At 35.5% G+C, this 23,587-nt stretch overlaps 1 protein-coding gene across 1 annotated transcript in view; it reads right to left on the bottom strand.

The window, feature by feature from the left end:
- Positions 1-7,223: 7,223 nt before the first annotated feature.
- Sema3c (semaphorin 3C) overlaps positions 7,224-23,587 on the bottom strand; it is a 149,188-nt gene continuing 132,824 nt past the window's right edge. Inside the window, exons 13-17 of the mRNA XM_051174913.1 lie at positions 23,247-23,288; positions 20,451-20,608; positions 14,871-14,938; positions 12,804-12,934; positions 7,224-9,785 (exon numbers count right to left, since the gene is read on the bottom strand). Of these exons, the coding sequence (XP_051030870.1) occupies positions 9,372-9,785; positions 12,804-12,934; positions 14,871-14,938; positions 20,451-20,608; positions 23,247-23,288 (813 nt within the window). The 3' untranslated portion in view covers positions 7,224-9,371. The remainder of the gene's footprint in view (positions 9,786-12,803; positions 12,935-14,870; positions 14,939-20,450; positions 20,609-23,246; positions 23,289-23,587) is intronic.

Genomic DNA, 23,587 nt, shown 5'->3' with positions numbered 1-23,587 from the left:
TTAGTTGCGACCATCTTTGTTAGATTCCTGGGAATTTCTTTAGTGCCAGGTTTCTAACTAGCCCCATAATAACTCCCTAGATATCTATTTCCTTGTTCTTTGTCTTTCTGTACTTCCCCATCTAAACAAAAGAAAACAAACAAACAAACAAACCCAAAACAATAGTATACAGATATAAACAGAGAATTCTGAACAGAAGAATCTCAAATGCACAAAAGATACTTAAAGTGCTCAACATCCTGTGCCACTGGGGAAATACAAATCAAAAAGACTCTGAGATACCATCTTACACCAGTCAGAATGTGAAGACAGAGTATCTTACCAAAATCGTTATTGTATAACATTCCAAAAGATGCCAGTACTTAAATGACAAAGAGAATGTTATATTCTCAGGTGTTTCTATCTATGTATGCAGAGAAATAAATGTATAACATTTTACTGTGAAGTGCCAGGAAGAAAGTAGAGATTAACTCTATCCTCTTCTATGATTTCCTTTCATTCTCTTTGTCATCAGTTATAAAATATGAGTCTTGCCACTGGAAGTTTGTCCTGAAGATCAGAAGTCTGAGCATCTCAGAGGATGCTCAGTGGCCAGAGAATCTCAGAGGATGCTCAGCACCCAGAGCATCTCAGAGGATGCTCAGCACCCAGAGCATCTCAGAGGATGCTCAGCACCCAGAGCATCTCAGAGGATGATCAGTGGCCAGAGAATCTCAGAGGATGGTCAGCAGCCTGAGCAGCACAGAGGATGTTAATAGAAGTGGAGAACATCCTTCAGAGTTTCAGACCTCTTGCATAAAAGTCTACCTTTCAACAGTGCTCACAAGTGATTCGTGGTTACACTCCCCTTTCAGTAGAAATCCAATTAAGATAAATGGAAAGGGGTGTGGGAGAGGAAGAGATAGGGAAGAGTAAGGTGATGTCAGGTAATGTCATCATGCATTTTATACAGAGCCTTCTCAGGGAAGACAAGACACAAACTAGAACTCACTTGGCACTTTAAATGACTGATTTCAGATGACTTTTCCATCCCCACCATCTGTGACTGCTCATCTCCCTCTTGGCACCATTTAAAAATGAAGGTGATACTGGCAAGACAATCCTTAACTATTGTTCAGTAATCTAGAGAAAGATACCAATTTGTCCTGAAGGCTGGGTCTCTCTACCTCTTCCCAAAGCAGATGGAAAACAATATTTTCCTATCATTTTGGCCTTTTTCAAACTAAAGCCCACATGTAGCTGAGCAAAGCCAATGGAGACTGACAAAAAAGAAAATCTGGCTTAGTTATACAGGGCAACTGAACAGCTGCCAGGCCATGAACTAGAATTCCAGGAATTCCAACCCTTTCTTAATAAGATGCTGACAGCCCAGAAGAATAACTGTCTGGTCGTGTGTGTATTTTTCTGCTACATTACCACGTCTCTGGGTCACTCGAGTACATGGAGAAAGCACTGCACAGAGACATTGACAACCTGGCTTTGTTGTAAACTGTGTGGCCTCTTTCTTTGCTCAACTTTGCCATCTGCACATTGCTTGCCTTTGACAGGTCTGGGGACCACCTTGGTTTTCCTACCTGCCCTTACACTTTACACTACAGAGTATTCTGTTCTTTGAGACCCACTTAACTAGAAGAAATTGTTCCCTGGCCCCAGATGTTTTATCACAACCTACTAATGTGTTTGCTTTGCCTTTATGTTTTTTTTTAAAAGAATTTTAAAGCCTTACATTAAGTTTTCCTCAAAACTTTTTTGAATAAAATTCTGTACAGATTTGCAGATTTCCCAAAGAAATACATAAGTGTAAACTTCATATTATTTATTGACTTTCTTGAGATAAAGTATATTCTGGAAATTTAAATATTATTAGCAGTAGAGATGCTAAGATCAAATGATAAAATAATTATATACCAAGGGGAACTTCTATAGACAGAAAAGTCCAGAAGTCCTCATTTAGACAAATCCTGTCCTATCACTAGCAATACAGACTGTCAGATTCTCAAAGCAATGCATTTCCTAGTTCTGCATGATGAAATATATCACCAACATTTAACATATTCTGCCCTTGTTAATGTAGCTTCTTAATATCTCTGTTCTCCTTTCATTTGTGAAAGACAAATAGTAGCAGTAGCTCCATGCTAAGTCTCATCATGAGAACCAAACAAGATCACTGGATAGACAACAACTCCAGTTACCAATCAGCTTTCTTATCATTTCTTACTTTCAAAACTTACTCTTTTTAAAAATTCTCAAAATTCTGTAGAATTCAAATGTATTTCACAATTATTCATTTAACATTAGTGTTTTGGCAATATATGTACTAAAAGAATAGTTTTCAGTGTACCGGATGAATCAATGAAAAAGTTAAACTATTTTTATTAGCATGATTTTCACTGTTGTGGTTCCTGTATAATTTGGTCTTGAGGTCTTAAAGTTGTCAAACCCTAATTAATTACTCATGTAAATGTTTGCCTCTCATCTTTTTTTCTAAATATGAATCTAGGACTTTCTACACTGATGAACCTTTCTAAAAATTTACTTTTACTCTTTCTTCTATATATAGACTGTAATATCTTACAGTGCCAGCTCTTAGTTTTTGGGTTGGTGATAATGGAAACTAATACCAAAAGACAAACACATGGGTCTGTTGTTTGTTTTTTCTCATCTTCAGATTAATCTTCCTTAAGCCTTTTCATATGCAAATGTTTATAATTATTCTGTTACAGAGAAAAAAATGAGATTTTTCTCCAGTTTCCATCCTCAATGCCACTCAAGTATCTCAAGGGATTCTGGAAACCAATTTTCTAGAAATGATTCCCCTTCATTAGTGTGGCAAAAGAGAGTGGCCACCTGTGGAAGAGGTACCATGAGAAGTGACAGTCCAGGTTTCCTGTTTTGTTAATGACCTCTGATATTTAATCAAAGGTTTTAGGTCACAAGCAAAGCATGTTGCTCTTCCATAAAGGGGTAGTTTACACAAACTCCATTGCATAAATATCTTTTCATTTAGGTGTCTCCAAATCCTGGAACAAAATGCATCCTTTTCCTGTAAATAATATCAGGATTAAGCAATAGGGTATTGAAGCACAAGGCCTTACAGAAAGTTGATGCATCGACACAACTATTGCATCTTCAGCTAGTGTTTATTTCAGCCTGTCACCTAGAGATGGCACTGTGGCCTTTGAAGTTTAGAGCCATTGTGCATGGGACACAGCTGGTCTTAGACATTGACATCCATATTGCACCATTGTTGTTTTTGTTTCCCTTAGTGAAACCTAAGCTGTTTATTCCTCTGGATATTATGGGATAATAAATTCCCCTAACTGTTTCTGTGTTTCTTAGTTCTAGTATCATAGCTAGAGCTCCCTTGACCTCTTTCTGATGTTGGTATTTCCTCCAATGCAACTTCCTAACTCATGGGATGTACATCAATGCATTTCACCCCTTTTCTCTATTTTAAAGGTGCACCCTAGAAGAGATTGTCAGAATCCTTTATATCTTTGTGTAGATGGAAGACAACACTTCAATGTATTGATTGCCTTAGACCCTAGTTGGATGTCCTGTTCTCTTTCTTTCTTTTTTCCTATTCTAAGAATATCTAAATAGAGCCAGATGTATATTCCATAGAGCATAAACCCTGACTGTCACTTTCTTGACTTTTGTAATGTTAGAAGCAAACATAAGCAGCTCATTTGTGGTCACCTGACCCTTGCGGCTTGGCTGATTGACCTGTGGGATGTGTCCTAACCACACATGTTTTTGTTTGTTTAAATTAAATCTTCTTGAATTAGCTGCAACCTAGAGCCTTACTGGTTCGCTCCTCTATCTGGAATGCCCCTTGTTGTATCCAGGATCCCTGCACCTTCCTTTTATACACTGACCCTAACTTATGGGACACTCGCTTGACTGTCCACTTCCTTCCAAGTGTGGAAAGCTTCACACCAACAGGATTATTACTGGTTTCTCTGGTATAACCTCCATTTCTTAGCACATGCTTTTTACCTAGTGAGCATTCCATAAACATTTGGTGAAAAAATTAACAAGTAGCTTTTTCAGTAGCAGAGTCAGTTTTTAAAAAGGTGCCAAATGTATCTGATATTAAATATTATTTTACATTAGGTAATTACAACCCATTCTACATGAATAATGTCAATTAACCTTTACCACAAGGCCATGTGATTTGTGTTATGATAACTGTAGATCTGCATAGTTAAGAGTAGTGACTTAGAAAGACAAAGGCTTGGCATTTTTAGTTCATGGCCTCAAATGTCTTGCTAATCAAATTACAAAGTCTGTCATTTACAAAACTTGAGCAAATGAGCCTGTTTTCTAATGAATGTTGCTAAAGATTGTAGATGCTTAACATCTAAAGCCACACATTTTGTTCTCCACATATTTTAAGTCATTTACCTAAGGACAAACTTCTAAATTAATCAGACACATCTGAACACATCAAAAATAAATTTGCTATTAGAGAACAAGCAACTTATTAGTATTTCAGAACATCCTGAGAAGGCAATGGACACTTGTGCACAGTGTGATCCCCACATGGAAATTGTCACAATGCTCCATCAATGGACATTAGTAAGGAGACTGGAACCTTTATGCTTCTATAACTGCTAATATAGTAAGATCTATATCAAGGTGTTTGAATTTGTTACCTGGGTGAAGTCAGACATACTTCAGGAGACCTTGGCAATTACAAAGACAAAACCTTCATGAGGCTTGAGAACAGTAGACAGACTATGAAAGTCAAGATCCTTAGCTGCTGGGTCTGTGGAAAGAGCTCACTGGTTCAGAGAACTCTTTTGCAGAAAACTTGAATTTGATTCCCAGCACCCAAAGGTTGGCTAACAACTGTCTATATGTAACCCTAATTTCATGACATCAAATGCCCTGTACTACACTCCTTGCATGACAGAAATTCATATGTTTCATATACACACATTCAGAATAAACACCCATCCAAAAAAATAATCACGAAATTAGTTTTTACAAGAAAATGCAATAATTTATTAAAAGGGATTTAAAAGCATTTCTAAGTGTAGAAGATAGAATAGAAATTTGAAGCAGAAATTGAAATTTATTCTGGAATAGTTAATAAATTATATCCGGCTTGTCTTGTGAATATATGTATATAATAAATAGATCCACATACACATATAAGCCAATAAAGAAATTACTAGGACAGTCTGAGGTTTGTGGGTGTTTGCTACATTGTGCTTCCTGTGGCTACTTTTTCCTGTCCATGAAACAAACTGTTGGCATCATACCACACCTATAAATTGATAGTTCCTTCTGCCTTAAAACTAGTTACCTCATCAGTCTACATTCTGTGCCCCAATATCAGAGAGGTGAAAGGTTAGTGAAGAAGAGTATGATTTACCCTCAAATGAATACAAAGAAAACTAAAAGGTGTAGTTTGTTTGTCTCATTTCAAATTATAGGAATGAAATTATGACAAGACCTGGGAAAACAGAAGTGTTTTCATGCCATGTGCCATGGGTCACATGTACGTTCAGAGAGGCAATGATGGTGATTTATTTTCATAATAGTTCATCAAACAGCCATTGTGCCTTGAAAAAATAATTCATTTTTGATCTCATAAATGCTTTGGGTGACATTTTTGCATGGATAACTCAAAAGGAAGGAATACACTTGAAGAATAGCAACTTACCCTCTTTTTGTTCTTTGAGTAGAGAGGTAACCTTACATAGAATAAACAGTTTTAATATGTTTGTTATAATGTCATTCTTTAATAGCTCTTTATGTAAGGAACACTCAAACATGGCAACATAATAGCCCTGAGAAATACACAATTCTAACTATCTGGCATATAGAGTTTTATGAGGTGAACCGATAAATACATTAGAGTCAATAGAACATAGATGACAGTTGTTACATCATGAAGCTTGCTCTTCTGTCTCCTGATGCCTATATGCTGAAGATAGTATCATTGTAGAACCATGAAAATAGGAATGTAAATCAAAGCACCTACACGAACAAGTTATTGGTGGTGAAATACACCAGTTGGCATGAACTTGTAATTTGTTTTGTTTTTGCAGAGGAGTTTAGATTCTTGGTCAGAAATTTATCAGTTGAAAGAATGGTGGACAAACTCTTAAAAAAAAAACATTTTCCAAAGCGATCTTCTACTACTTTATTGTCATGAATAGAATTCACTGAAACTCTGAATATCCAGTTAAATGAACACTGTGGTTATGTCTTCATCTAAACTTCAGCTTTTTAACAGCCTTATAATGTATTGTAAAGCCTCTCCTGACTTTAGTTATCTGATTACATATTGAAAGCTGTTACCTTGATTTTCTTTTTCAAATAGATAAGAAGCATTAAATGTCAGAAGTATATTAAAGTTTTCTAAAAGCACATTAGATTATTTTTAAAACATAACTTATAATTCAGTTGTGAGGAAGATCCTGAAAAGCAATGGGGCCGCTGAGCTAAAGCAGGGTTATCTTGTTGGATGAGCTGTTGCAGCTCTATTTCTTAGCCCTCATGCTGAAGCAGATAGATTCCCTAGAGCCGGAAGAAGAAACTTGCAGTCGCCCTATAAGCCAAATGTGATTTCCTATTCTCATGTTTATAAAAGCCTCTCCACTTGATTATGTACCAGCCAATCCATTGACCATGGGCTTTCACTCTGGATGACTGACACTGAGACAGACGTAGAATACAAATGAAGGACTCCTTCATATTCTAACAAAACTGGGCAATGTTGTAACAATTTTGACCATGTGTATATGTGATGTGTTCTGTCCTGTGCAGAATATTTAGGGGCCTTATGGAAAATATTAAGGTAGAGATAATATAAAATATTTCCCAAAGTAAAATCATGAGCCGGAACTTAAATGTAGGTGGAGTGAATGTAATCATTTATATTTCCAAACTATAGCTGTTTAAAAATATAGAGATGATATGTTATGAAAACTTTAATAGGCATGGGTAAAGTAAAATACTGAGGTTAAAATGGATTGATTTGATATGTTAATATGTAAGTACACAAAGAAGTTGGATGTAAGTGAATATATTCAAGTATGTACTTGAATGAAGGCCACTAGTAAAAGATATGTGTGCTAGAATTCTTAAATGCTGAAGTATTTAATGGTTTGCTTTAAAAAACCAGATTACTTTAAATGATAATAATAATTCAGTAGTTACTAGCACATTAACACATACTATGCTAAAAAGAAAAGTGAAAGGCATCCTCTAGGGAATTCAATGTTTTATTTTATCAGACAAATGAGTTCTTCAACATCTAATTAAATTTTCATGTGGGAACTACATCTCATTTGCTTTCTATACACAGGGTGAACATTCACTGTAATGACAGCTTCATCATGCTATGTCTATTCACAAACCTACACTTTGGGGGAAAAGTGCATTTCTAGGTAATTTTATATACAATGATATGAAAAACATCTTAAATCATCAAATTGCCCAAGAACACAAAATAAAACCAACTAGTCACCCATATTCAATAAGTATTAATTATGTTTTTGAGAAATACATATATTTTACATTTGGCAGGGTTGTGTTGAATAGTAATTTTTATATTCTTTTTTTTAAAGAAATGAGTATTTAAAATGTAGTTATATAAAAAAAAAGGAGGTATTAAATAGGACAAACAATAGCATAGAATTAAATATCACCATCTAGCAGTTTGAAGCTATGTGGGATGAGGGCACTGTGCTTTGGACGTCATTTTATTCTGTTCATACAATAGATTAATCAAAAACAAAGAGGATCATGTTAGCATTGCATCTAAACATGCTGCTATTTTTTTTGCATATATAAGAAAAATAAAATGTGAATATTTAAGCCTGCAAACCACTTGCATATGGGATCACTGCAGATTGTTGTAGTACTGTACAAATTTGAAAAATAGTTTAAAAACAAAATCGGGTGACATGTCTGCTCTTTCTGTTTTGTCCTACAATGCCAAGGTTCCCTTTTAGAACATTAAAATTTACGACCTCTCAGCTAAACACATTTTTATCTTCTGTTAAAGATGTAAACCCTCCAACTTTCCCTTCCTTCTTTTCCTCCTTCCTGCCTTCTTCCCTTCTTCCCTATTCCTCTTCCTTTTTTTCTGTTTGAGCCCAGGTTCTGTGTATGCTAAACATATAACCTACCACCAACTCATAGCCCTACACATGATTTTCCTTTCTGGAGTTTGTTTACAATACTCAAAAAAAAGAGGCAGATCCTCTTTCATTACTTTCTTTATGAACTGTTAATACGAACTGTGTTTCAACAGTGTTTAGTACAATTTCTCTTTTTTTCTGAAAATATAAACAAGTATTAAAATAAATTTAAATTTAAAATTGGAAGCTCTGTCATTAAGATAAGTATAAGAAAAATCCCCATATTTATCCATCAGTTTTTGAATTGGAGAAAATAAGTTTAATTACAAAACAATCCAAACATTTTGATAGCTTCACTCTGTATGGGAAAGTTGGATGTTTTAACAGTATTTCCTCCTTGTTTTTTTTAATTTGCCAAGTAGACTAGAAAACTGAAATCAAACAGTAAATCAATTAAATAATGTAAGAGTATATGTAAGTCTATAATAACTTAAATAACTTCCAAAAAACAAAGTGTTTTTGTTTGGAAGATGATAACAAAACAGTAGAAATGTCAATGCCTCACTGATACATCTCCCATCAAAGATTTGGATGTCACACGTGATTCATTTTGTCTTTCTGAAGCAAAAGAGCAAAGATTTATGGCAGATCTCAGTAAATGACACACATTAAAATCTTAAACAAAGAACAAGCAAGAATATGATTCACTGGAAGCATATGAACTCATCACATTCTCTTTATGAGTCACTCTTGCTTTTAAATAACATCTGGATGCTCTCTTCCCTGCCATTTTTCTAACCTACATGACTTTGGATGGCTTTTCTGTCACATGCACTTATATGACATTTACTATGTGAAAATTGTGAATTCAAATTTGTTCTCACGTATAAAAACCACTGACAATTAAAAAGCTAAACTCCTAAAGCAGAGGACCAGCACAGAGTAATTTATGTCCCTCGCTCAACCGAGGGTATAACAGTTCTGCTTCTGTTGCTGCATTTAAGTCAAAGAAAAGACACATTATGATATAAATAAAATCTGGGACAAGTTAAATATTTCTGTGCACCATGAGGACCATGACATGTCTAGTGCTAGTAGGTATCATACAAGAAGATGCATGCTCATTTAAGTTCACAGAGAACACACTTGAGAGCGAGTCTCCAGCTTTTGTGAGGAATTTCTCATGGGTAAAGCACAAGACTTTGCTCAGTAGTTAACCAGTGAGGACAGAGCATTTGTTACTGGAAGCAAAGCCCCACAGATGAACATTTATGACTCTGGAAGATGATTCCTCCTGTTCCTGCTTTTTCTGCTATTGATGAGAGCCTTTAGCTTGCCATAGTCCCCCCTCATCTTCTGTGGTTCTTCTCCCAGCTGATGCTGCTGCCGGGTGTCTTTACAGTACTGGTTGATGAGCTGCATTTCAGAGTGGCTGAATGCTCCCAGTATGTCCTTTGGATGGAAGGGTAGAGCCCTCACAGAGCCAGCCCATGTCCATGGGGACCACTTGTCTGTCACTACAGCCACCATTTCTGAATCTAAAACTTTGAAGTTAATCTTGGCTATGGTCTGCTTGAAGCTGTTCTCCGTGGCGATGCAGTGGTATAGCCCTTGGTCTGAGTCCTGAACTGATCGAATCAGCAGTCCTTGGGAAGTGGCTATGATGCGCTCATTGAGCTTAACCTAAAAGACAAACACCATGAATGTCCAAATCGAAGAGTACAATTTCTAAGATAATACTCTCAATGCATACAAAACTAGTTGACTTTCACAACTAGCATTGAGTATTTTCCATCACAGACTACACAAGATTATGGTTAGTTCCACTGAACAATACACTCTTTTGTTTACAGTGGGCAATCTTGTCTCCTGAACTACTCAAAATGATAGTGAAGGTACCATCCACACAGGGAAATCTGAAGTGGGCTCCTGTTCTGGCTAGTTGTATATCAGCTTGACACAAGCTAGCGTTATCTGAAAAGAGTATTTGTGAAGATGCCTGCAGAAGATGATGCCTCCATAAGATCCTGCTGTGGGTCATTTTCATATTACTGATTGGCACGGGTGAGCCCTGCCCATTGTGGGTGGCATGATCTTTGGGTCAGTGGTCCAGAGTTCTATGAGAAAGTAGGCAGAGGCAATCATGGAGCCCACGTTGGTCTGTGCTAGGTCCTCTGCATATATGTTGTGATTGCTTTGCTTGTGGTTTCTATGGGACTCCTAACAGTGTGAATGGGGTATTTCTGACTCTTTTGCCTGCTCTTGTGACCCTTTTTCTCCTATTGGATTGCCTCCTCCAGCCTTGATATAAGGATTTGTGCCTATTCTAATTGCATCTTGATATGATACGTCCAGTTAATATCATTGGGAAGTCTGGTCTTTTCTGAAGGGAAATGCAGAAGCAGTGGATCTGGGAAAGACAATGGGGGGTTAGTAGAAGGAGTGGAGGGTCTAGAAACTGCAGTCAAACTGAATTGTAGGGGGGAAGATTAAATAAACAGGAAAATGCTTCAAACATATATGTTCCCTTTGGATTATATCCTTTTTATGAGATTTAAAAGTAAAATAATACACAATCCATGGTTAGAAAGAAAGCATGTTGAAGAAGCCAAGGGAAGCAAGTCCCATGGCAACCATCCATGGACTCTGTATCAGTTTCTGCCTTGAGGCTTCTGCCCTCATTGAGTTCCTATCCTAACTTCCTTAAAGGATGAACAGCAATATGAGAGTGAAAGCCAAATAAACACTTTCCTCCCCAAGTTGCTTTGGTCATGGTGTTTTATCATAGCAACAGTGACCCTAACTATACAGTTCCCTTCACAGGAATGTACTTTCATCTTACACAAGCACAAGATTGATAGTCTTTTGGCATCTAATTAATAGGAATTAGTGAAATTCTTACATTACATCTATTTAGCCCTGGAATTATTTTATTTTTATGAAACTACTCACTTGTAAAAGCAGTAAACAACTATTATTGGGTTCATTCCATTTTTATTTCAATAAGTATTGTCAACACATAGAGAATTGTGAATGCTTTCAAGGATCTTGTCCAATTATCACACTATAGCATCTCTAACACTAAAGTTGCAGGGACATTACTATATAAGACTTTCAAGAAAATTTATTTCCATGAGGTAATAAAAAACATGTGGTAATTTTTAGTCAATGTAAAGCTTATAATAGAAAATAACCAATCGCTGGGTATTGACTACACACATTAGATCCATTTGCTTTACAATTAATTGCCTTACAGTTGTAGCTATTGTGTTATAAATGAAGAGGTTGAGAATTCATGTGGTGAAAAGCTTTCAGACATTTATAATCTGAATTATCTCTCTTTGAATAAAAACAGAAAAAGGACCAAAATCATGATAAGTAGTAATACATGTAAATATTTTTATATTACCAAAGTTCTGTACACAAGTACATTTCATTGTTAATAATATCCAAATCCAATACTATTTCAATTTAAAATATGTAATCTTGAGTTAATAAGCATCATGTTCCTATAGATGCCAGGCAGCAGAGGTCAGAGAAACAGGAGGAACAGTGTTTTGCTAGCTTCCTGGGGTGTGAATACAGGGAACCAAAGTGAAACTGGGTCCTTTGCAAGATCCCCAACTAAAGCCCATTTGCCCTGTTCTTTCTTCCACACAATTTAATCCCTGCTGCTGCAAATGTTCATTATCCTATGATTTAATGTTTCAGCCTCATGGAACTCACAGTTAGGAAACACGAAATAACACATTCGAATAGGCAAGTGTGAGAGGTGGATGTGTTTTGTCCTATGGAGCCAAGGTCCTAGTTACTTTGACACCATGTCTGTTTTCTATAGCTTTCAGACATGTGCACTTGCATTTCCTTGATTAACATCACACAGAAAGAAAATCACCTGCAATAGAACCCACACAGATGCATGCAGGGGGTGCATCCGATTTCTGCTTACATCCATTAAAATTGATGGTATAGTAGGAACATGCCATTTTAGAAGTAGAGGCTGCATGTATGTGCATGTAATTTTACGTCTCATTTGTCAGTATAGTGTGACATCAACATTAGGGAATTTGGTATTTACAATATGTTACTGTATGCCAATTTGCATTGCCATTCTTTTCAAATGGTTCTTTATAACTAATAAAAATTTGGAGTAAGAATGTATTTATTCACAAGTCTAGGGGTCTTTTCATTTAATAATGAATAAATCCAGTGGTTTCATAAACAATGAAGGCACACATTACCTGAATGATATATAAGGGTCATGAATGCTAATGCAATGGAAACATGACCACACAGCAGAAAAATGTTCCTTGCAACAAAGGGTTATAGTTCAACATAATTTTGTGCTGAGGAAAACAGAACATTTTTAAAGCTGCTTTTATCTTGTGAGTCACACAAAGGTGCTGTTGTATGTAGGGTTAGCTTCTGGGTTTGCACGCATCTTGTTTCTTTTCTAAGTGCTTCCTTAAGTCACTACACCATCCTAGCACTTGAGATTGTGTTATAAACACTGAGGCCACAGAAGGGATTTTTAATCAATCCTTCAAGTCTAAGGACAAAGGATTTTAAAGAAAATGGTAATGACATGCTATTGATGTGTCTTTACTTCCAGTTTCATCTTTGCCTCCCTGAGAAATGGTGATTTAGTGCTCCTCCCAGAGTCCTGATGGATGGCTGGGGAGGTGGGGGCAGACCACTCACCTCTTTCCTCCTGTCTTTATCTTTCTGCAGCAGCCACTTGATAGATGCCTGTGGAGACTTTGGGGCACACTCCAGGAAAGTGCTGTTATTTCTTACTCCATACTGAACAATTTCAGCTGCATTTCTGTAGGCTGAAAAGCAGAAATCAGAGGAATGAGAAAGAACAGATTTTAGAGATTACTCTTCCGTGTGAACATTTCTTTCCCTAGAATTGTGCTCAGGGTGGTACAATTTATGAGTCTAGCCATTTTCTTTAAATTTAAAGTAAAATGGGCACTGAAAGTTATCTAAGGTTGTGTTTGTACACATTTATCACTCTGCACTGAAGATTGTAACAGCTTTGATTATCTAATTATTATAACAGCTTTTAAGTTAGATTTTTTCCAATTGCACAAATAAGGCCACGAGTCATGAAGATATATATATATATATGTATATATATATACATATATATATATATATGTATGTATGTATGTATGTGTATATACATATATATTATACATACACACATATATAATATCTGTACATGTATAATATGTGTTAATATATGAAGGAAGATAAAATGGGAGTTCAGAAAGCACAGAATATCCACAATATGATACAGTGATTGAAAAGACAGGCTTTGAGGTCAAAGAAACATGGGATAAATTAAGGTACATCCACACTACTGGCTGTGTAATGCAAGACAAGTTACTTGAACCATCTCTGTCTTTCTTTATTCATTTCTAATAATATTTTTAAACTTTTAAGTAAATTTTTATGGCAAATAAAGCACTTAGCAAAATCAGGCATATTTAAAACACAAACAGAAAGCTTTATTCATAAATTAGGGATAGAAATAGATGTTAATGCAGATTTTAAACAATGAATGAGGTCATCACAAGAAAGCACTTGAACCAAAGCTCAGACCTAAAGTCGGCACAGATACTTGACATTATTTCAAGTGTCACTTCTCTCACCACTGTAACCAAGGGCATTATAAACAGCATTGACTTAATATTTTATAAAAATGCTCCATGAATAGCAGCAAATGACAAAGTGGATAAATTCCCAAAATTAGATGTATGAAACAACCAAATAAAAGTCTACCTCAGAGTTGTATCGTGGAGTTACCATAGTGATGGAGGATGTACTTCTGTATATATGTTTCTCTTATCAGAAAAATTTGCACAGTTTCATCATTAAAATCATATGCCTGCAGCACTAGGTATGTTAACAGAAAGAACTGTTTGAGGTGGAGAAAGTGACCCATGAATATGTGAATAGATTAAGAACACAGCATTTCTTTGTCAGGACAAAGAGAAAGGGACTGTTGACTGTAAAATAGGGCAGGCCTGAAGCTGGGTCTCTTGATCGCATCTTTGAAGGATTATTCTCTGCATCTGTAGTATTGGGAGCAGTACATATCTTTACAAAGGGATGAGTAAATAAAGAAAATGTGATCAAACACATAATGAATTTTATAAGTATGAAAAATCCTGTCTATGTTAAAGAGTAAAGGGACTCTGAAATCACACAGATCCTGTGTGATTCCACCATACAAAGTGTCTAGAATGCTCAAACTCTGAAGAGAGTAGATTGGTTACTGGCAGGCACTATGGAAAAAGGGATGCTTAGTAAATATTGAATAGATGCCATGGTTATAATTAGGAAGACAATAAGGATCCAATATACCTTGCAGATGGTCACACATCTAAACAGTACAGAGGTCTATGGTCCAAAATAATTAAAATTGTAAACATTTTCTTTGTATATTTTCTTTAGTAAGATAGTATTAATTTTAAAAACAAAACTTTTGCTTCAGAAAGAAATAAGTAGCTAAGAGAATCTGTGTAAGAGGTCTGTCCACTCACACACTGGCAGCCACATACTTCAGAACACTTTTTTTTTTTTCTGGTTCTCCATAATAATACAAATAGCACTTCAGTTTCAGTAGCACTAATAAATATGTTATAAACTCACAATGACACATTATCAAGTGAATGACTTGAGTGAAGATCCCCTATTAAATGAGACACAGAATGTTGCTACTGTTTACCATGCCTAAGACCTATTTATTTCTCTTACCTTTTAGATTGAACCCTCGACATTGTGTCAGTGGATTCCCATGCCTCACATCTTGTCTTCGGCTCCTCCTGTATGTGAAGGAAAATATCAAAGAGGTTTGGTTTTACTGACAATTATGCTACATTAGAAGCACCCTATTTTAAACTTTGTAGTCTTTTGATTGCCTAAGATTTGTTTTAGAAATCAAATAGAGGAAGTCTTATTATCTCTCACAGCTCCTTGACCATTCATGGTGGATGAGTGACAGGTGGGTACCCATCCTCCCTGTAGATCAAGTCAGTCCCTCTCTATCTGTCTTCTCTGATGGGACAGCCACAAAATTACTAGTATACATCACTTCCAAGGAGTTGCTGGATTGTCTAAATAAATATATCACATTTTATTTTACAGATACTAATCCAAAAATGCACTCAAATGAAAACTGGTAAATGGTAAGTAAACTCAACAGCATTTACTTTTCTTTTAAAAGTTTTGCTATAATATACACACTTTTGTTTAAAAGTCAGTGCTCTGTAAATATTCTAAACCATTTTGGAACATAAATGGGATTCCTGAAACAAAGAAAAATAACCTTTATTTAAAAGGTACTCAGGTTTTCAAAAATGGGCATATGTTTACAGTGAATTCTAGAATGTTCATATGCACAAGTTTTTTCTTTATTTGCTATAATTTTCTATCATGCAAGTACATACACATAATATAGCATAATATATTTACTGTTATATAGATATATTAAAAACTTTTAGAAATAAAACCTTGCCCTATGGATAACAATATTAATATTTTAAAGATATTAGTATTTATTTAATAACACCAATGGGTATATGGGATAAAACAGTTTCTTCACACCCCAAGACACTTATAAGGAGATTCTTTAAGGTTTAGTCATACTCAAGTCAAATAGATTCTTTGCTTGGAACATACTAATGGAAAAAGCTTTTCAAAAAATGACTTCCAGTCTTTATAAATTGAAAATTATGCACATAAAACTTTATGGTATTTGTTCATTAATGATTTCATTTCTTGACTTACAGGTTCATGAGAACACTTAATTTTAACTTCATAATGGATAGGAGTGAACCAAAAGACAGCACTTGGATACATACAGCCATCCCTAAAAGCCATGTGGACACTGACTTTAAATACTGGGAACACACATCTAAATGATTTATGAATAAGAATACCATTTAATTGGATTAACTATTAATATTTTATCATAATATAAAATATTGAGCAAAATGAGCAGAAATAAAAACACACAGTGATTATTAAACATAAAAAATATCAATCTCAAAGACACTCATGATTTAAAAACTATCAGAAGTGGTTAATACTTTATGTTAACAAATATATTTATATATATACTGGTGTGTGTGTGTGTGTGTGTGTGTGTGTGTACACATAGTAGAGGAACTACCAGTCACTCTCATGTAAGGAAATATGATCAGTTTCCTATTGTATACCAGCTCCATGTCCACTTTTACTGCCAAGAATTTGCAATTTTTACTACTATTGTTTCTGGGAATGTATACTAAAACAACCTTTGTGAGTGTTCTTAGGGCTGAGCTGGTCATTTTCAGCCTTCTAGGCACTCATTGTCATTCACAGCACCTAAATGTATTGCCCCATAGTCAGCACTATAGGGTGTTACTCGTGCACAATATATGTACCACAAATTTGTCATGAAATTTGTCATGGCTCTTTACAGACAAAGTACTGATAGTATCTTGCATTTGTTCTCCCTCCCAATACCATGCCTAATATTAAAACTTGTATTTTGAGCTGAAATATATATATATATATATATATATATATATATATATATATATATATATCCTCTCAAGCTAGGCAAAGTGAACTTGCCACATCAGCTTCCAGACATCCAAATAGAAAACCTTGTTATAGCTCCTTTTAAATGATGAGATCAGCGAGAGCCTTTGGTATGTGTCAGTTTTCTTGAATGCATTCCTAGAGCATAACAGAACCATGCTGGTAGGCACCATAATATTACATTACACATAGGATTAGGCTTTGGCTGACTTTGCTGATGTTTCATCATTATTCTCAATTTCTTTGGATAAACAATGAAATCATTTTCTAGTTTCACAGAAAAGATATTTGTAAAGACTGAACTGATTATGCCATCGTTTCCCAGCTATCTGCCTGAATTCAGGATAAATAACATTAGTATTGATACACACAAATAGGTAAGGCACTTCAAAGCAATGAGAAAAATGCATAGTGCTTTCAATATACACATTATTAAAAATTAAACATTGAGTTAATACTTAGTGGGTGAATGTATGGATTTTACTGTTTTCTGGTTGTGACTCTGTCTCTGTGTCCATAAAATGGTATAGTTTTGCTTTAATTACAATTAATTCATCCACATATTATTTGCTATAGATAGAAAATCTAAGGATAAGATAATAAAGGCAGATAATACTAGTAAAAGAGTGATGATTGAAAATATTGCAAAAAGTCTTTTCCACCACTCTCTTTTAATTACATAGAAAATAAGAAAAGCTGTGTTGATTCATTCTGCAAAAGGACATTACATTCTCCACAACACATCTGAGGTGGAAACAATTTGGAATATTTTGTAGATATTTTTAATGAAACTTCTACTCACTAACCAATAAAGAATATGGGGTAAGCTCATGCACTCTGTCTGTGTGTGTGTGTGTGTGTGTGTGTGTGTGTGTGTGTAGTGTGATGTTTGTGTGTGTGTGTTTGTTTTGTGTTGCATTTTGAAAGTCTTGTGGTAGAATTAAGTCACTGGTAAAGATATTCAAACAGTTACTCAAATAATTGGTACTTTGTATTTCAGCTCAAAATACAAGTTTTAATATTAGGCATGGTATTGGGAGGGAGAACAAATGCAAGATACTATCAGTACTTTGTCTGTAAAGAGCCATGACAAATTTCATGACAAATTTGTGGTACATAATAGTAATGTGTAACCCATGTTTCAGTATGAATATTAAAAATATAACTGGATTTATAATAGGTGAGACAATGTATGGACACATTTTAAGACATCTAAAATATGAAATGAATCTTAAATATGCAATTATTCTCCACACATGGAATGAAATTTTACTTGGGAAATATTGCTTGTGTGGAAATTAAAAATTCCTATCAGCCTAAGACAAGTCTTTGTAAAGAAGGGGTTCTGCCCTTCCATCATTTCACATTACAAACAAGCACTAATTTATCTATAGGATATGGCAGTGTTCAATTCATGCTCACTTTGCTGTTTAGAGAGTACCATGTACCAACTTCATTCATCAAAAAAATCTGGTTAAAAGACCAAGGACTCTAACCTTGGTACTGGAGATGCATGGCATTCTTAGCTGTAGAACTTTTATCAGTTAAAAAAAAATTGTATTGTCAGGCAAATATTTAGACGAGGAACACTTTTAAACACTACTTTAATTACACTTAGAGGTACATGACAAATACTTTTGAAAATTCTAGTAGTAGCTGCAAAAATAAAATTCATTTAAGATCATGTTTGAAATTTGCATCCCTCGCATTCTGTATCCATGTTCTGTTCTTCTCAGCCAGTGCAAATACAATTGCAAGGGAATGAACATTTGAAAGGGAAGGGAAGTTCATATGAGTGAAGAAGATCCTGCTTAACTCCTACGACAAACTTGGGAGGACACTGAGTCTCTGACACAGACGCAAGACTCCTGGTTCAAAGACTTGTGAAGAAGGGGGACACAGCCCAGGCTACTCCTCTCTACTCCAGATTCACATTTCTTTCTCTCCTCAGCAACCTGGCTGGAGTGCCCCATAGACATGCTTGGTTTAATCTTCTTTCTACATCACAAGTGTTCATTCCATAGGGTTCACTCTGAGGCAATGACATCTGTGGGTTTTCTAGTGCTCTGGTTTTTAAGAACTTGGAATTTTTTTACTGCTCTGGTTCTCTAAGCTCTTGTACCAAGTACTTTAACAGAGTATTCAACTACTCCTCTATATGACCTAGATTACAACCCCATTCTGCATCTTTTGTCCTCCTACTTCCAATGCCAATGCTCCAATGAAAGCAACCCCAGCTCGTGAACTTTTAGGACCAAGAATCGGGTGATTTCCTTTCTAAACAAAAGAACTAAGTGCTGACAAGTTACTGATAAAATCCTACATCACCTGACATTGGAAATGTATTTCTTTCTGGCCTTCCTTCTCTTGTCATAAGGTAGTAAGTGCCAGCATGAGTTTAGGTGTTGTCCCTTGGCTGTTCCATGGCATACTTCTAGAGTGTTATTCCCCAGAGGATGCCTTGGTGCTACTCTTTTCATATTTTTTTGCTTGGTTCACTCTTCTGTCACCACTAGGGCCCTCTCTGACCATTGTTCAACTTTTCAAAAACTGCTTCCCGTATGTCATAACCCTCTTTCTCTTTCACACCCAGAAACCTCGTGATTGTTTGACATGCCTTTTCTTCTCTCATCAGACCATTTTATACCCAAGCACAAATTTTTGTCTTTTGTTGTTGTCTTCCCTATTTTATACCTGTTTTTTTTTTTTTTTTTACAACAATGCCTAACTATGTTTTGTTTCAAGATAAATATTTGTTGAGATAACAGACAAAAGGTTTAAGGTTGACATATGAAAATGCAGTGGTGTGGCTCTAGTAAAGCTTATGACACATCTACAGTGGGATCCAAAGGTTTTTGTGTGTGCTTTGATTTTGTTATAATTGCTTATTTGCTTGCTTGTTTGTTTGTTTTCTTTTTGGGTGTGGTTTTATTTTGTTTTCTTGATTTGGGAGGTTTTGTTGTTGTATTGAGGTTTTGGTTTTTTTGAGGTAGAATCTAAATTTGGGTGGATGGGGAGAGGGAGAAGATCTGGAAGTACTTGGAAGAGGAGAAGAATATGATCAAAATATTTTAAATTTTCAAATATGACATGATAAAAATTAATATATTATACAAATATAATGTAATAAAAATATAATTTAAAAAAAATCACCCAATGGTTGCCTGGACAGTGCAGAGGTTCTTAAGACTGGAGTCATTTGCTCCCACTGACCCTAATTTTTAAGAGGTTTTGGTGCTCTCATTCTTCACAGCCTATATCTCAAATGTTATTGCAAATATCTAGGAGCTCAACCAACTCTGATGTCTGCATATTCTTTACTGTCTCAACAGTTTTTCCACTACAAATGCCTTTCAATTTGCTTTGAACATTTCTGGGAACTATTTAAATTCATCTCCTTTTATTAATTATATTAACGCAAAAACTCTTTGTTATAATTAAGCAATGTAGCCACACCTAGCAGTGTGGAGTTTAAGGCTACAGTGACTCACATGGACACAACAGAGACACATATTAGCTTGAAAACAGTTAAATGCTGCCTAGGTTACTGATGAGTCTGAAAGCACACAATTGCCATTGAGAAGAAAAGAAACCATCATATCGTGCAGTGCGACATCTTGCTCACTCAAAGGATGTATGTAGTGCTAAACACAGTATTGCCTTTTTAGATGAAAGCAGCCATACAGCTGATCCACATCTGCATTGCCCTATGAAGCCCATTGAATTTTCACATGAATGCTTAGTACTCACCGCTTCCCAGTGGGGTAGAACCTGGAGCAAGAGTGGCCATCCCAGGCACAGTATGGGTCCCTCGCCAAGCAGCAGTCTGCACAAGCTGTGCCATAGATGTGGCAGCGATGCAGAGACACTTGGGAAACCCCTTCATTGGAGCTCACATACAACTGTTGCTATGAGAGTAATCATGGCAATTTATGTCAGAGGTGGAATTTACAAGACGTTTAGCAGGAACACATAACATATGACCACAAACTGGTGGATTCATTTAGAAACAGACAGACTCAAAACAAGATGCATAGAGGGTATAATGCCAAAATAAATAGAATTTTCCTACTGTTAATATGTCTATAACATTAGCACTTTCTACTAAAAATAACACCTCTCAGTGTACCATATAGAATGGTAATCTGTTTTAAACACTGGGATCCATTGTCCTCTCAGACTTGAACTAATATATTGCATATTTAAATTATGATGTTTTCTTTTCCTTTGACATCTGTCTCTCAGCAAATCACAAGTAAGCTTTCATATATTTCAAGTCCAACAGCCGAAGTCAATTTTGAAACAGAAGACATTTTGTTTAGAAGACAAAGTAATTAGATAATCAGTCATTGTCAAAGTGGAAACAGTTGAAAACATGTCTTTGAAAGTAATATACACTTATTAAAGCTATTTTTAAGATTATTTAAAAATTTCCAATGCTTATTTTTATATGTAAGTGTATACTTGGACTTGTATGTGTATGTATGTGACACATGCGTGTGTGTGTGTGTGTGTGTGTGTGTGTGTGTGTGTTTGTGTTTGTGCCTGTGTACTTATACAGTGGCCAGAGGAGGACACTGGGTATTATTTTTTATATATGTGACTAGGTTTTTGGGCTTCGTATGTGTGTGTATGTTGACATAGGCACATGCATGTGTGTGTGTGTGTGTGTGTGTGTGTGTGTGTACTCATTCAGAGGCCAGAGGAGGACACTGGGAATTTGGCTCTGTCCCACTCTGTCATATTCCTTTGAGTAAGTTACTGAACCTGGAGATATGCTGGCCCCAAGCAAGCCATAGCCATCTCCGTCTTCCCTCTGTGGTACAATAATGCTCATGCCTACATCTTGCTGTAATGTGGACGCTGTGATTGAAACACAGGTGCACATGTTTTAACAGCAAGTATTCTTATATTCTGGCTGGAGAGATGGCCTAGTGAGGGGAGGAATGTAGCTCAAGAGGTCTCTAGGTTCAGTTCCCAGTAAGCATTTATTGAATAATAAGTATATCTAAAAGAGACAGGCAAATTAAAGTGTCCATTAATTGAAAATATTTTTTTAAGAATACTGGTTTATTTGAGAAAAAGGCAAAAGGTAGCTGTATATTTTAATTTTTAGTAATATCAATATTTTTGCAATTGGGTATAAGGTAAGAAATATGATTAATTAATTTGAGTACTAGGAAAGATATCAAATTCATGACATTTAAACACCTTCACAAAACTGCTTCAGAAAGTAGTACAGTGTTTAGTGAACCCAGGGATTCAGAAAATCAAATCACTACACTAACTGTGGAGCTCACTGCTTCCCTGAAACATATTAAATATCTGCAGTGTAAGATGTTGAAAACCAACATAACATATGACCTATAAATATGTTAGGCATACATTTTATATATGACCACCATGACACAAAAATGACTGTGAAGGTTTTGAATCTTGCTGCTATATTGTCTCTTTCCATTAAGCCATCATAAACAAAAAGGCTTCCCTGCTGGCTTCAAAGACAATTCTGACTTAAGATCAGCTCTGTTGGACATTTGCAAAATGACAAATGACTTCTTGTTAGTTGGGAAAATGTTTGCTATGCTTCATGCAAACATTTTTACAGATGAGATCTTTAACTCCATTTTGTCGTATTTATTTTTTCTCATAAAATTTGGTCAAGTGCAAAGAGCACAAGACTAACTATGGAACCACATCATGTCTATCCAGTACATTGGATATGGCAAAGAGCACTGCAATTATAAAATCAGTTGTACAAGCATCAAAAGTCTTTGGTCTCCATTCCAAGAAAAACAGAATCTAAGATTCTTACAGACAGCACTAGCTAGTGCCATTTTGTCCTAGGCAATTTATATACATCATTTGTGAGAAAGGCGATGCTTTTGAGACTAGAAACTTAGGTCAAGGAAGTTAAAAAATTTGCTTGTAATTTATAGTCAAGTTGGGATTCAAATACATATAAAGCTGACTCAATCTGACTCCAAAGAGGCAGCTCTTAGTGAATTTGTTTAAGATAATGCCTTTGATAATGGGAGCAGGGTGTATAATAGACAGGAAAAAAAAAAAAAAAAAAAAAAAAAAGGATTGCCATCTCTTGCTCATGTTCTTGTTCCGGGAAACTTAGATTAGCTAGTTCTCGATAATCACCATCACTCACTCCTTCAAATCCAAAACCGTGGATAGGGCACACTAAAGGTTTTGTTGACAAATAAATGCTGAAAACTTTGATCTTACTGTAGCCCAAACATGATACTAAATTCTATTTTTAGAATGTTGAGTTTTATTGTGCCATAACAGTTGAGGATATGACAAACACAAAACACTGCAATGCCTATCCACATATATGGTCTGCTCTCATTAGCTTTTATGCAAAAGAAAACTATTCCATTTTCACTAACAGATACTGAGGCCTATAGCAAAGTAAAGATGATTCTATATGATTATCAATAGTAAAACTAGTTTTTCAGAAGTTAAAAAAAAAACATATTTTCCTGGTTGTGAGACATTGTATCATGCCCAAAATAGAAAAGTCTCAGTTCTTACCTTCTTGGATGAGATTTTCATTGTTGTTATGGGAACATGATTCTAAAAGATTAGAAAATGTACATTAGTTGCTTATATGATCTTAAGAGCAGTTTTGCATGTAAAAATTGAAGTTTTGTATAAAAGTTCAAAACATCATGGTTTTCTCTCAGTGCTTAACCTCTCTGTAAAGTACCTTCCTTCTTTGGGACTAAGACTAGACTTGCTGTGTGACATGTACTTAAACTTGAAAGGAGTACCTTCACCACACCTTATCACAACAGGCATTAAAATGCATTGACAAGTAAGATAATTGAAAGAAGTATTTGGGACATTGAGTTGAGGGTTGGAACTGGGTTTGA

This window comes from Phodopus roborovskii, unplaced genomic scaffold (genome assembly GCF_943737965.1).
Source record: "Phodopus roborovskii unplaced genomic scaffold, PHOROB, whole genome shotgun sequence".
NCBI classification, from domain to species: Eukaryota; Metazoa; Chordata; class Mammalia; order Rodentia; family Cricetidae; genus Phodopus; species Phodopus roborovskii.
Note: the sequence above shows the minus strand (reverse complement) of the source record. Positions and strands in the feature narration are given on the sequence as shown.